The sequence below is a fragment of the Argiope bruennichi genome, chromosome X2 (assembly GCF_947563725.1).
Source record: "Argiope bruennichi chromosome X2, qqArgBrue1.1, whole genome shotgun sequence".
NCBI classification, from domain to species: Eukaryota; Metazoa; Arthropoda; class Arachnida; order Araneae; family Araneidae; genus Argiope; species Argiope bruennichi.
In genome coordinates, this window is record NC_079163.1 from 14,530,318 (window position 1) to 14,544,911 (window position 14,594).

At 27.9% G+C, this 14,594-nt stretch overlaps 1 protein-coding gene across 1 annotated transcript in view; it reads right to left on the minus strand.

Annotated features, from left to right (window-relative positions):
• The window catches only part of LOC129960398 (gamma-aminobutyric acid receptor alpha-like), a 98,916-nt gene that overhangs the window by 41,674 nt on the left and 42,648 nt on the right, over positions 1–14,594 (minus strand). The window contains exons 3-4 of the mRNA XM_056073818.1: positions 13,271–13,338; positions 4,336–4,556 (exon numbers count right to left, since the gene is read on the minus strand). Coding sequence (XP_055929793.1) covers positions 4,336–4,556; positions 13,271–13,338 — 289 coding nt within the window. The remainder of the gene's footprint in view (positions 1–4,335; positions 4,557–13,270; positions 13,339–14,594) is intronic.

The window sequence follows — 14,594 nt, forward strand, 5'->3', positions numbered from 1 at the left end:
TTTCTTCAAAGTCATACATACTCTTACAAAAACAATCAACTCCCAGAAGAAAAATTTAGAGCAATATTTAAAATATTTAATTCAACAAAGACACAATTTCAATTGCCTTTTTATTAATTTTTAACATATGATTATAGAAATATTTGAAACAGTGGCATTAACTATTAGTTTCATATCAATTATGGAAAGGCATTCTAATTCTATTCAATGTACTAATGAACAAATGACATAATTTTATTACGAATCATCGGAAAGTGCTTATTATTAAAAAAAAGCAGTAGTCTCTAAACATTCGATAAATCAAACTCATGAGGACTTCATCTTCAATTTTTATTACTTTGCATTAATTCTAATGAAATGGATGTAATTGATTACAAAACTTAATAAAGAGCCTACTGTTACAAAAAAATGCAAAGGTTTCAAAGGCATTTTGCATTTAAAAAAGCGCTTCGCCACCGAGTAAAGTTTTATTTATTTCTTCCTATCTGTTTAAAATAAAAGTAAAAGCAGCTATTTAAAAATATCTGATAGAATATCTTATAGAAATATCAAATAATAATGGTAATAATATTTTTAGTAATTCCCGGAATTATCCCAATGAGAAAATTTACTGTTTTGCTGAACTTAGTCTAGTACAATTTCATCCTGTTGTTGAATATGTACTCTACATAAATGCTTACATTGAAGAAAGAAAATTATCCTTTGCATTTTATTCAACATGACTCAAGTCTTGGAAATGCTATTATACTGAGTTTTAAAATGAAACGAACTGATATTCAATGACGCGTTTGAAACACGTTTTCCGACTGAATGAGGCAAAAGGCAATATTAAAGGACGTTTTCTTAATTCCCAGCATTAAAAGCATGTGTCCTGACAGATAAATTACTTTCCAAAACAAAATGCTGGCTGTAACTTTCTACTTGTGCAGGATATTGAAAAAATGCAGCATCATTAATTCACAGACAGTTTGTGCAGATATCACTGACAAATACAATGTGTGTAAGCTTTTTGATAAATATTAAACTAAGGAAATCGATGAACAAATAAAAAAACTTTATGAATTTTTCATCTTTCCCATCTTCATTGTTTTACTCTCTGAAATTCTTTAAATGAATTTATTTCTCAGAAACTGGTTATATTTTCCAGCAGCTTTACTGTTAGCGTGAAATATATTTTTAAAAATATCTTATGTTAAAGATAAAACAATCAATTATTGGTTTTTGCTGTTTCTCGTAAATAAGTTCTAACAATAAAAATTAGAATTATTTCTGTAAATTTCTTGATATAATTAAAGTGAATATTTATAAGATTATAAAGCGTAAGTACACATTCTATTTTAGATATCATATAGATAATTGGTTCCAAGAAAAGAGAAAAACAAGCAATAAAATGGAAATAAAAAAAACTTGTATTTTCACCATTCAAGTTTAAAATATCTCATTAAGGAAATAAAGATGTTTCAAAGATATCTCCCAGAAAACATTTAAAAAAAACATAAAAACATTTAAAAGAAAACAGTTGTTGTTTTTTGGGGTTTTTTTTAGATGCGATTTATTTTCAACTCATAGTTAATTAACGCTAATGAAGATGCTTTAATGATGAAAATGCTAAAAATAAGCGATACGAACTATAAAACTAAAATCAAGATATTTGCATTTTTTCTGATTTAATTACCTCTTTCTTCTTGTGAAGCAATATAATAAGAATAATTTCATAATTAACTATAAAAGTTTATTGAATGCAAATGCTTTTTGATTGGCTGGATTTTTTGTTTTCATGTGATTTCAATCATGATATGAACTGATGGCAGGGAAAATTAATTTGAAATCGTTTCTTACTTTCTACTGGTATTCTGTCAATATTATACTTAAATTATAATTAATTTAAACCAGACAGTAAATTTCAAATTTCACTTTCATTACTCATAATAATCATAAAATAATTATTCTAAATTTTAAAAATAGTTATTATGCTTTTCAAAATTTCAGTTCTTCTGAAGTATACTATATTTTGCCTCAAATATATCAAAGCACGTTATAACTGTAAGAAATATGCCTTATGTTATTCAAAGGAAACACGTGAGAAAGATTTGAATTGATAATCGGTTTCTTTAAAAAAGAATGAAGATTTTTCACAATTTAATTTTTGTACCAATTAATCCACAAATCTATTTTTCTATTATAATTATTTACGGCAGATTTCAAATATGGTAAATGTTAAACTACAATTATTAACCTATTCTATTTAACTTTAGTTTTTTTTTATTACTTTAGTATTTATCATATTTTATTATAAAATATCCAGATCACTATTTTCACTATTTTAATAAAAACTATAAATTACACTATCTCAATCTCGATTGAATGAAATTTAATGGTAGCCAACTGTAATTCAGAAATATATATAATATATTAACCAAAATTTATTTTAAACCCCAACAGATCTAAATCTCAAAACTTTAGAAACTGTCAGAAACTTTCATCTTTACACCAAATTTGCTATTTTGCTTTAAACTAAAGGATCAGTTTTATTACTGGACAAAAATATGAAATATTTTAAATAATTTAGATTTCTCCAAAATTTCAGATGCATGCGGAAAATTGTGTTTTCTGAAATAACTAAACAATAAAATGTATTTCATAAACTTTTATAAAGATTTGTTTATTAAATTTTATGATCAGCTGACAACTTAAAAACACGAGGCATTCTGCATTCGAAAGTATGGACACTTATAAATTTTCTAATGCATTAAAAAAAATAAAAATTTGTCAATAAAAAAATTAAAATTAAAATTAATTAAATTAATTAAATTAAAAATTTGTCAATATTATATATAAATATATAATCATGTTACCATTTTGTTTCGATGTCCTCGAAAATTTCATATTCCATTTAATTTTCTAAATTTATCAAAACGTTTCTATTCAGACTTTTTTCCTAAATCTTATTTTTCCCTTTCTGAATAGTACGAAAAGCCTTATTTACATATTTTGATATACCATAATTATTTTTACTTGATAGACATACTTCCTCCAACAGATGTAAGAAGTCAGCTGTAAACGACAAATATTGAACGAAGCTCTATTTGTGAGCGGAATTTTAAAACGTAGTCCCTTTATGCTCGATATTTACCTATATAATATCAATAAACTGTGCATGTCCAGTGTTCTATTCATAGGAAAAATTATATTTCAATTCCGTGACTATATCGAAAGCATTCCAGCGTGTTTTTTTTTTTTCTCCACAAATTAATATGCATTCCCGAACTTCTAGCAATTTTCAACTGTCCAATGTCATCATTTCGATTTATTTTCGAATGCAAGAAATTCGAAAGTAAATTTTATTTTTTAATATTTTATCAGGTTTAAAAAGTAATTTATTATTTAATTAATAAAAGATTTTTGTTAATGATTTTTTACAGATTTTTTGATAATTTTTCTAAACAAAAGATGAAAACAATACTTTTTTTTTCGAAATTTGATTTCACGTATCAGTTATATTAATCTTGACATTCTTAACATGCTTCAACTGAAATTTACTGAAATCTGTGTTCCAAATTAAGTTGGGGGGTGGGGGTAGCTTTTTAAATAACTTTTTTATTATCTTTATTTTAATGCAGAAGACCAACTGAAAGTATCCTTAAATTACTATCTATAAGTTTCCTTTTGAAAAAAAATAAGTTTTTTTTAATATATTTAGAACTTTCAGATTGCATTAGAGCTCATTATCATCATAAACTTACTGACTATTCCGAAAAACGGTCCTTCTCATGGCTATAAACTAAAACTCCTTAGATGTGGGAGATCTCTAAGATCATCTGAGTATATTTTCAGTTCGTTCTTGATATAAGTTCCCATTGGTTTCCGTCTTCTTTAGCAAGAACTTCGAGGACTTCTTTGATTACGAAAACCACAATAGTTTCTTAGTCAGCTAGGCCAGAAACACAAGACTCTTTGACGCAGTCAGAGAATTTACCTAAGAAATTGTGAATGACTGTCTGAAATCGGGACTACTCATTTTTTCTAGTCACCCTATGTCCTCTAAAATGTACATCTTTACGATGCAAATGATTTGCAAGGATGCTTTTTGAATATTGTTAAAATAAAGAAATATATACAAAAATAAATATATATTAAATGTTTAATTATAAAATTTTAGATGAAGGTATTTTATACAGAAAAAAATAGCATTTTATCTATAAGATCTCAGTTTCTAACGGAGGTTTAGTTTACCATCGTTGACACACAAATTTCAGACCGGCAGGATTAAAAGACTTCTTTTGCAATATTCAACTTTCTAGTAACAATTAAATGCGCAAAATAAAATACTCTTACCTCGAAGAATACAGCACTCTTCCATCGCGATATAGCCTTACAAATTTGTTTGGAGTTGTAATGGTGTGGAGATATGAATTCTTTCCATTGTAAAAATAAGTGTCTGGTCTCCAAATTCTCTCCAACATAGATATCGATAAAGCAAGAGTTGGCATTTTACTTGTATAGGCCAGTCTTCTGTCTACCCAGCTTTGCCGAAAATAACAATCCATGGAATAAGACTAAAAGAAAAGAAAACATGCATTTTTTTTACTTACCAATCAGTTGATAGACATTTAACGAAATACAGACTGAACAATAATACAAAGATATGCAAAAATATGATGGATTGCTTACACTCTTTTTCTAAGAGACTTTGACTGTTTTTTTTATACTCAATAGGGCGAATAGTCTTTGTTTGTCAACTTCGTGGTTTTCATTTTATCGGATGATTCTTTGATTCTTGCTAATATTAACACTCGGGTGAATGAAGAATAATAAATGGTATGTCGTGCCTTAAACCATGTTTTCGAGAAAATAAAAATGAAGATGTGTAAAAAACTAATTCCACTTGTATTAAGTTATAATTTTTTCTACATATTGCATTCAAAGTTTTCTCTGTTTTTGTTTTGTTGTTGTTATTGTTTTTAAAAGAGTCTAGATTTTTTTCATGAAATGTTTTCTCTTATTTTTCTTTACATTTTTAATACATCTAAATAAAGCTACGTATTTTTATTTGAGAGTATATTGAGAAAAAATTCTCAATGAGACCATTCGCTACTTTTTTTGCATAATAGACTCGAAGAATAATTTTTTGACATTGCTCTTTTAAACAGAAACTGGGAGAAGCGATGGAGGTTATCTGTAACGATTTTCTTTCATAGTTGACAGATATCTAACATTTAATGTACGTAACGGGGTAAATAGACTATTAAGTATTTTTAGCAGATTACAAATTAATTAAATAAATCTTATAGTAAAAAGGAATTATATTATTATCCCTAAAAATCTTTAAATTAAATTTTAAACTTATTAACCCATTACACTCGGATGGTACCTCTCACTCACTATTCAAGATGGTGCATCATTTTGACGGTTTTTTTTTTTTTTTTTTTTTTTAATTTTGATTGCTAAAGCGTCTACTGAATGGTAAAAAGATGTAGACAAATTTTTCAAAGAAATGCGGCTTTAAGCAATTATGTATATTCATGTTTCAGAGCAATAAACAAATCTTAGTATTAGGTGAATAATTATGCATCGAATTACTTTCTCAAGTGCAAAGTGTTAAATAACTGAGTTTCTAAAAATTTAGAATAAATGAAATACGGAATAAAATTTAAAGATTTTAAACTGGATTTAATAGAAAGCTAAAGTTATCCCCTGCAATTTTGAGATTCTTATATTGGACTCGTATTCATGATTTCATTATATTATGTAGCGAGATTTCCCAAGTTCTAACGTATCCCCATATCTTAATAAATTGCCCGGTTTAAATTATGGGAAAGCTGTCAAGTTACTTTAACAACTTTATAATTAACAACGCTATTAAATAAGCTATAAATCCTTTCACATACTCTGTCAACAGAGTTAACTTATAAATGAATTCAGAAATATATTTAGAACTGTGAGGCTTATTCTCAGAGTAAATTTATTTGGTATTTGGCATAATCTTTTTGATTCTGAAAATGTAAAATGTATAACTGCTTCAATGTCCTATTCAATACTGAATGTTATATTTTTAGAATGTTAACTCCCGATTTAAAAATACAAATCCAAAAATAATGCCTTGGTCAAATTATCGATAGGAGCAGTATTTTCTACTTAATGTTTGTGTATCTATCTGTTTTGTGATAATGATTTTTTTCGATTTATCAACATTAAGGTTAAGCATTAAAATTATGGAAAAAAATTCATTTTCGTCATGAGTAACCAAAAAATATTGCCCTTCTTCCCTATTATAAATCTAAAACACAAGTTTGAAAAATATTTTAAATTTGATAAAATTGATAAAACTTGTTATTGTGAAAGGTTGCTTTATTCTATATATTGTTGTATCAAGTTTATTCTTTTTTTCAATTGTGTATGAATTATGCTAGTTTTATGCAATTGCATGGTGCGAAATAATTTGAAAAATGAGGTATATTATTCCACTACGTGTTTAATCACAGGAATAGACAATAAGCTATGTTTAAAGTTATTTAGAAAAGCTTATTTAGAAAAAGTTAGTTATTTAGAAAAGGTATCTTATTTATTAACGATAATCATGAGTGATGATTTATAAGTATGAATTAAAAAAGTAGCCATTTATGAAGGAAAAAAATTACAACGTAACATTTGTTCAATAAAAAAAATTCTAAAATTGATTTTTCAAGTTTTATTTTTTGCTATATATATATATATATATATATATATATATAAAGTGAAATTGCATTAAAACAATGACAATGTAATTAATTATGTCATATATTTAATACCTCAAAATAGTTACTAAACAAAATTATGATAAAGAAATTTTTTTGATATTGTACTTTAGCCGATCCCATTTTGAATGTCTCGGAAGTTTTTTTTTTATACATATGTTAGCTCTATTTCTATGTGCCATTTGCGTACTATAATGGCATGTCCATAAATTTATAATAAATAAGATTCTAAAAAAGACTTTAAAGCTAAATATTCAACTAAAAATTTAAAAATGTAATTAAAGTATATCAATAAAAATTCATCTCCAGTCTTTCAAAATAAAATTTTTACCAAACGCAGATTAATGGGTATTAATTATTGATATGAAACACAAGAGACTCAAGCAAGAATAAGCCTGACACCTAAATATGTTCTGTGCATGGTTCGAAATGTTCTCTATCATTCATTAGTATTCGAAATATGTAAATATTATAGGATGTCAGAGTCTTTGATCTAAAACTTTGCAGGCCATTTACATGATTTTATCTTTAAAACTACACGACATAATGATCTGATGAAGTGTAATCATCCTTATGAATTACCTGAGTTGTTATTTCGAAGGAGAATCAAAAAAATTATTTCGAATATGCACTGAAATTTCTTCAAATTTCATCTCAAATCTAAACTGATTATAAACCAGTTATCATCATCGTAAATTGGGGTTATTAGAAGAACTACAAACGCGTTTGATAAAGACAGGGTTCTCATGTGGTGAAACTACTTTACATTAAAAATACAAAAGTTCTTCATTCAGTGCGAAACTGAAAATTCTTGGAAATAACCTTTGACCCTGTTCGACATTTTATGTCTTTTATTTCTTGTTTCTTTCTGATTTTTGCTGTAATAATCTATCTTGAAACATAAGTGGAATTTTGATTAAACGTGGAAACAAAAAATAAATCAGTTATTTCAGAAATTCTCTATAGCTTATTATTAGATTTATTTTTTTTTTGAAAAATAAAGCATTTTATAAAGGAACAAAAAACCTCCTTTGGATGCCTAATTAATCTTGATTCTTGTAGGTACTCTAAATTCTTTAATTAATTTATTTTTAATTGTTGAAAAGCTTATGGGACATCTGCATTTTACGAATTAAAAGGACATGTGTGATGGCGAAACTATAACAAATACTTATTTAGAATAAAGAAAAAGGCTTTCTTTCTAGTTATTTTTAGAAACAAAATGAAGATAATAGTAATCAATAAGTAAGAAAAATTTATTAATTGTCTTAATCTTAGCTTTCACGCTCTGGAACACTAGCATTTTTGTTAGCCAATTAATAATATTTCTGTAAAAGACTTGGAATTCTGATGGAATGTAATCTAACAGCTTCTGGGTGTCCTCGTTCTCTTTCTTTTTTTTCCAGCTAGAAACTCGCTTGGTTAAGATGGACCTCTAGGAATTTCAATAGGTTTCCTTTCATTGTTTTTTAAGACAAAACATATTTATTGATAAACTGTCAGTAGGGTATTTTGCATAATCAGTCCCGAATTCTTCTCGCCAAGGGTCATTTGGAAAAACTGAAACAAGACTTTCTGATTCATTGTTGCAAAATCATCTTTTGTGGGTACCAACTCAACTTCACTTGAGTTTGGTCTACAACTTATACGAAATTTGTGTATTATGCAAATACCAATGGAACTCTATATCTGTTCACCTCAAATAGCTATAAATGATAAAGACTCTAAGGATTTTACAATGAAACTCATGATCAAAGAGTAATTTTTTTTAAATATGCGTTTTAAGATGGTTTTGTTTCACGGTGAATTCAGCCTCAAGGAAAAATTGGCAGCACAGTTACGTCAGAAATGTTTACATGTATCACGATTGCGTGTCTAAATGGCCTCGCTCAGCAGAACGTTTAAAGTAAGACACAACCTGTAGATTTGTTGTTCATATTACCTTCATATTCTCAAACAGCAAGAAAAAATAAATCAGTAAAAACTGCAGCATTTCAAAAAGACACGTTTAGGAAATATGAATAAATTTGATGTCCATTTGTACACATCAACATATCTTTAGGCAATAATGTGTAAGAGTGATAAAAAAGCTTCGCTCCATGTAATTTTATAATGATCCAGTTAGAGGTTAAGCCAATATTCATGCCAGTTACTATATGGACCAATGAGGCATGTTTTTCGAAGGAAAAATTTACAATAGGTGGAGCATGCATTACTTGGAGGTAGAAAATCCTAAATTTTCTCCGGCAGTTCGAAATTAAATACAAATTTCGATTAATGTTTTGTGTTATCGATCCTGTAATTTGCCAGGTCATGTTAACGGGTGAGCATTATTTCGAGCTTTTACAAGATATAATACCCGATTTACTTGAGAACCTGTCTTTCCAAACTGTGGAACGTGTGGTTCTACTAGGACCTGACACATCCATAACGCATTAAATGTAAGACCATTCTGGATGGAGACATTTGTGCAGAAAACAATCGAGTATGATGATTTCGAAAAGTGTCTTCATAAGGCACTTAGTCTGACCCTTTTGACTTTTTCCTGTAAGGATAACTGAAACAATGGTGAATGCGGCATTCCACCAATATTGCAGGATCTCCGACGATGTATTATTAATTCTTGTGCTGACATGATGCCTGATGCGTTAAAATGAAAGCACCTTGAAATTCAAAAAAGGGTCGAAATATGCTAATATTGTCATTGGAAAGCAAATTGAACACCGAATATAAATGTATCTTGCAATATCTAGTTATTCTTTTATCGCTTTTTAACAAGCTTTGTCTCATAATAGCGTTAGCAATCGCAAATGAACAAATGTGAATTTTGAGTGTTTTGTTCTTAGCATTAACGTACACAGTGTCTATATAATCAAAATGAATAGCCTAAAATTTTGTAATTTTAATGTTTAATCTTCTCTTTTATCATTTTTAGGATTTATTATCGCTTTTGAGTCATTAAAGTTTGCCATCAGGTGGAACAGAAAGTAGTTTCATCGCGTAGCGTCTCCCCATTTTTCTATACTTAGACATTATTCTCATTATTAAAGATGCCGTAGTTTTGAGATTAAGGTGTAAAGGACTTACACTTATATAGTGTATACACTGTACGTTGTTCACATAGATATAATATGGTAGATACACGAAATCTAAAGTTGTTGTTTTTTTTTAGTTATACAGAGAATGTGTGTGTGTGTGTGTGTGTGTGTGTGTGTGTGTGTGTGTGTGTGTGTGTGTGTGTGTGTGTGTGTGTGTGTGTGCGCGCGCGCGCAAAACTATGACAAACCTCTGGATAATCTCTCTCTCTCTCTCTCTCTATATATATATATATATATAAGAAAATTTCCAATATGGCATGAAGCTATAGACACTTGTATATAAACTGGGATTAATATGAAAAATTGATGTAGCTCCTCTGTAAAGTAGAGCTTTTGCACATAGCATAGACATAGCAGATAGATAGGACTCAAGACAGCGATGATTGAAATATTTGCTTTGATTGGCTAATTCAGGAGAATCGAGCATATTTAATAGAATTATGAGTCGAAAGGTTTATACGGCTAACATATTGATTGATAAAAAAAACTAGTAACTACAGCTCTAGACTAGTAACTACAGCTCTAGACTAGTAACTATAACTCAAAACTAAAGTTTTATATTGTAAATCCACAAGGTAAGAAGAAGTACTCTAGCTATTGATGAAAAATATTATTTAATAGTTTAGAAATCTTCAAATGCAACCTGCATCGTAAGAATGGTGTGCTTTTTCATGAGATAAGAATTTTTTTTTAATTCCACAACATTTTTACCGAAATAAATACTTATGTAACCTTACCTCAATGTATTAAACTGCCAAAATACCATCATTATCACGTGTTAACACTTAAGGTGACGATAAAAGTGTTGCCTAGAGCAAATTTTAATACTAAAATTCTGGCAAAAACTACTTACCATAAAAGGGAAAACCTCATGTATATTATCCTCGAATAGGAACTTTTATTAAACCGAATTAGAATCAGTCTTCTATTCGAGTTGCCAAGAAAAAAATTACGAAGAACTTATAAAATACTTGAGTTGAATGGAAAGAATCCCAAGTATTATAGCAAAACAAAGGATTTTTATAAAAGCAATATTTCAAAAAACAATTTTTTGAAAACGCTTTAGGACCAAACTCTTCTTCGATAAAAAAAAAAGACTCTTCCTTGTCTCCTTCGAGTTTTATTTCTATTATTGTCGTTCATCTTTTAGTTTCAAAAACTTTCTCATCTTTCTTTATTTACATTTTTATAATAGAGAGTGATAAAAAACACTGTTAACTTTTCCCCACAAAATTTCAAATATTATATTTCAAATATTATTTTTTCTGAAACCTGGGTACTACTAAAGTAGAAAAAGATCATGTGGTACTAGAAAATTCTTTCAGTTATTTAAATAATTTAGAAGATAGTTTTTAGTGAGGAAAAAAAAAGATATAATATAAGCGAAAACTTCGAACTTTTATCCTACATAAGTTCTGGATAGCTTAGATAAAACAAATATTCCCCTTCCAATGGTTCAGCTGCTACCGCAATATGGTTTTCATTAAATATATTTCAAGTAGCAAAACAAAGAACATGGACATAGAAATATGCGTACAAACAAGAAACTATAAAAATTTTGGATTGAAGATGAAAAATAATATTCCTGCTCTGATTATTAATCGGTTAAGGTTAAAATTACATTTCATAATTTCATTTAAAAGACAAAATTTTTGAAATGCTGTTTTGCAACAAAAGCTAAGTTTCAAGCTATAAAAATTATAAAAGTGCCTCATCTTCATTTAAAACTAACTGCTCTATAACAAATTAATTATTGAGAGATATTAGTCAAAATTCTAAACTCGGACATCTTACTTTTACTTTATATGCAACTCATGTTTATTATGGTAGATTAACCAACGGGAACTCATAACGATCATTAATCAGCAAAATTATAGATATTGAAATCAATTTTAAATTAGCTCATTTCTATGTCATTCAGATTGCCGATTCCTGAAGTGCATAAAAATCCGTTTCATTTTAAGGAGTTATTTTGTTAGACTAAACACTTTCAATAATAATTTACAAATGAAAAGAAAGTACGCATCATTCAAATTAAAATACTCTTAGAAATCTTCCTAATTTTTTCCCAATAAGTTTGTTTCAAATATAAGGTAACAAGAATTATGATTTTTAATTCATTTATTCTATTTTGATAACAGCAAAACTATACAAATAAGTGTTAATATTAATAAAGGATTATATTTTGCGTATAAAATTTTATATGTTAACAAGCTGATTCCGAAAAAAATTCTAAAGCAATAAAAAAAATTTCAAAAAAATCATAGCCAAGCAAGAAGATATCGAAACGAAAATTTGACAGAAAACGCATATGATATATACCAAATGACAGAATGTGAATTTTTTCTGGTGATTTTAAACTCTTATACTATATTTGAAATAGAATTCAGGTAAGCAAATAAAGTGAAACGATATTATCATAGAAAAATAAATCTTCGTATTTCGTTCACTCATTCTATATTCATATCTTGTCCCAAACTAACAGTTTTTTTTTAATATTCCCATGAGATTTTTTCCGATTTTAAACTTTCTCCAAAAGATAAAATATAAGACACTTTCCAGTAACAAATATAATTTAATCAAAATTCGAATATATTTTAGTGAATATCTACAACTACGTACTTCAAATCTTCATATAGAAAGGTAGAGCTGTTTTAATTTTTATAAATTTATTCTAGGCAGCTTTGTTATTTAATTTAAAGTGGAAGACTCATAGATGTTGACAGTAGTTCTTGCGTTTGCAAGTTTTTATAAATTTGTGCAAATGCTAAAAATAATATCACGAGTGATCGTCGATTTTTTTTAAATTTAGAAGTAAAAACAAAATTGATTATTACTTTTATTTCTTCTTCCGTTTTGCAAAGGAGAATATGATTCCAAACAAAAAAAATAGAAAGTTATATTTACAATTTGCCTATACTCCATTCGATTTGTTGGTTCATTGCTATTGATTATACAAAAAATCTTTAATATAACACAATATTAAAAAAAGAGAAATCCATGCATATATATGAGAAATACGATAATTATCCCTTTTTTCGCTTAAAAATATTCAATATTTAGATTAATATAACGCTTTCAGAAGCTTGCACTTTGTAATACATGCCCTTAAAATTTCCATTTAAAAACTCTTCGAATTAGAAAGTTCCAATTACTTATCCAAAAGTAAAATTTATTACTTTATATAATTTATTAATAACTTAATGACAAAAATTATCAGATAAAAATCAGTGGTTAGTTGCATTTTAAAATGGTAACAAATTTAAGAGACTTTTCAGAATTTACGTTTTTCTTTATATTCAAGCATTTTCATGTTTAACATTATATTAAATTTCATGAACATATGTCAAGCATCGTATTTTGTATTATGACCAAAAAATAAATAATTTCATAAATATTGTTACATTTTTTTTAAAAAAATGAAGTGAATCAACTTACCATATCCACTTCAGATACTGGCCCCATACTCCGGACTTCGATATCAATAAGGACTTGAGTTGCTGGCCCTGAAAAAAAAAATTCTGATAAATTACCAAAATCGTTTAGTGTCACTCACAATTACAAAAAAAAAAAAAAGTTTCGTTTTATTTTCAGAATTCTTCAATATATATGATTAAATCATTTACGTCCAAAATCTGTGGCTGTTTGCGATGAGCGAGGATAGAACCTGGGATCTTGTGGTTCGCAGCCCAGTAACATGACCACAATACAAAAGCAATTGCTCGAGTAGCGTAACTGTTAACTGGCTTATAAGCTTTCACCATAAGCTCTAAAGAAATTGATAATTGTAAACTCAAGTTACCAGATAACTTTGTAAGTTTTATAACAATTATCTAACGATGGGAACCAAAATGTGAAAAGCTTTCACAAGTTGAAATTTACTTCATATTGAATATGTTAACTGTTTTGCAATGCAGAAAAAAGTCAGCATTTCAAATTACATTTTTGGTTAGAAAATATCAAAACCACTATTACAATAAATGCTTGAATCATTCAATATTTTTTTAAAAATCTCCTAACTTTTTCAGTGGCATTTTATTTTATCATATACGCAGCGTAGAGAAAGTATTGCAGTCGTCAAAAATTCATGAAAGTTGGAAGAAAATTCATGAAACGTGGAGATTTTTATGAATCCTCACTTTTTAGACCTCTCAGACTTCAAAAAACATATTTTTTGGAAAAATGTCTCTTTGCTGAATGTAACTCAAAGCCGCTTTGCATGAAATTTAGTGATGAAATTACACCAAATCTATAGATTCTATCAAATTATGAGGAAATTAAATTCAGAGGAAATATGCTCGTCCATCTGATCGAGTTAATACTATAACTACAAAACGAAGAGAGCTATATGGATAAAATTCGGTACACATATTTAACATTTAAATTGTTTATTCTTATCAAATTTTGAGCAAATCTAACGTGAAGTTGAACATCTGTCGGTCTGTACATTCATAAAGTTCATGGCAGTTGGAAAAAAATTCATGAAACGTGGAGATTTTCATGAATCCCCACTTTTTAGACCTCTAAGACTTCGAAAGACATTTTTTTGGAAAAATGACCCTCTTTGATGAATGTAACTCAAAGCCGCTTTGATCTACACGTATGAAATTTAGTGGGGAAATTACACCAAATCTATAGATTCTATCAAATTCTGAGCAAATTAAATTCAGAGGAAATATGCTCGTCCATCTGATCGACTTAATACGATAACTACAAAACGAAGAGAGCTATATGGATAAAATTCGGTACACATATTTAACAT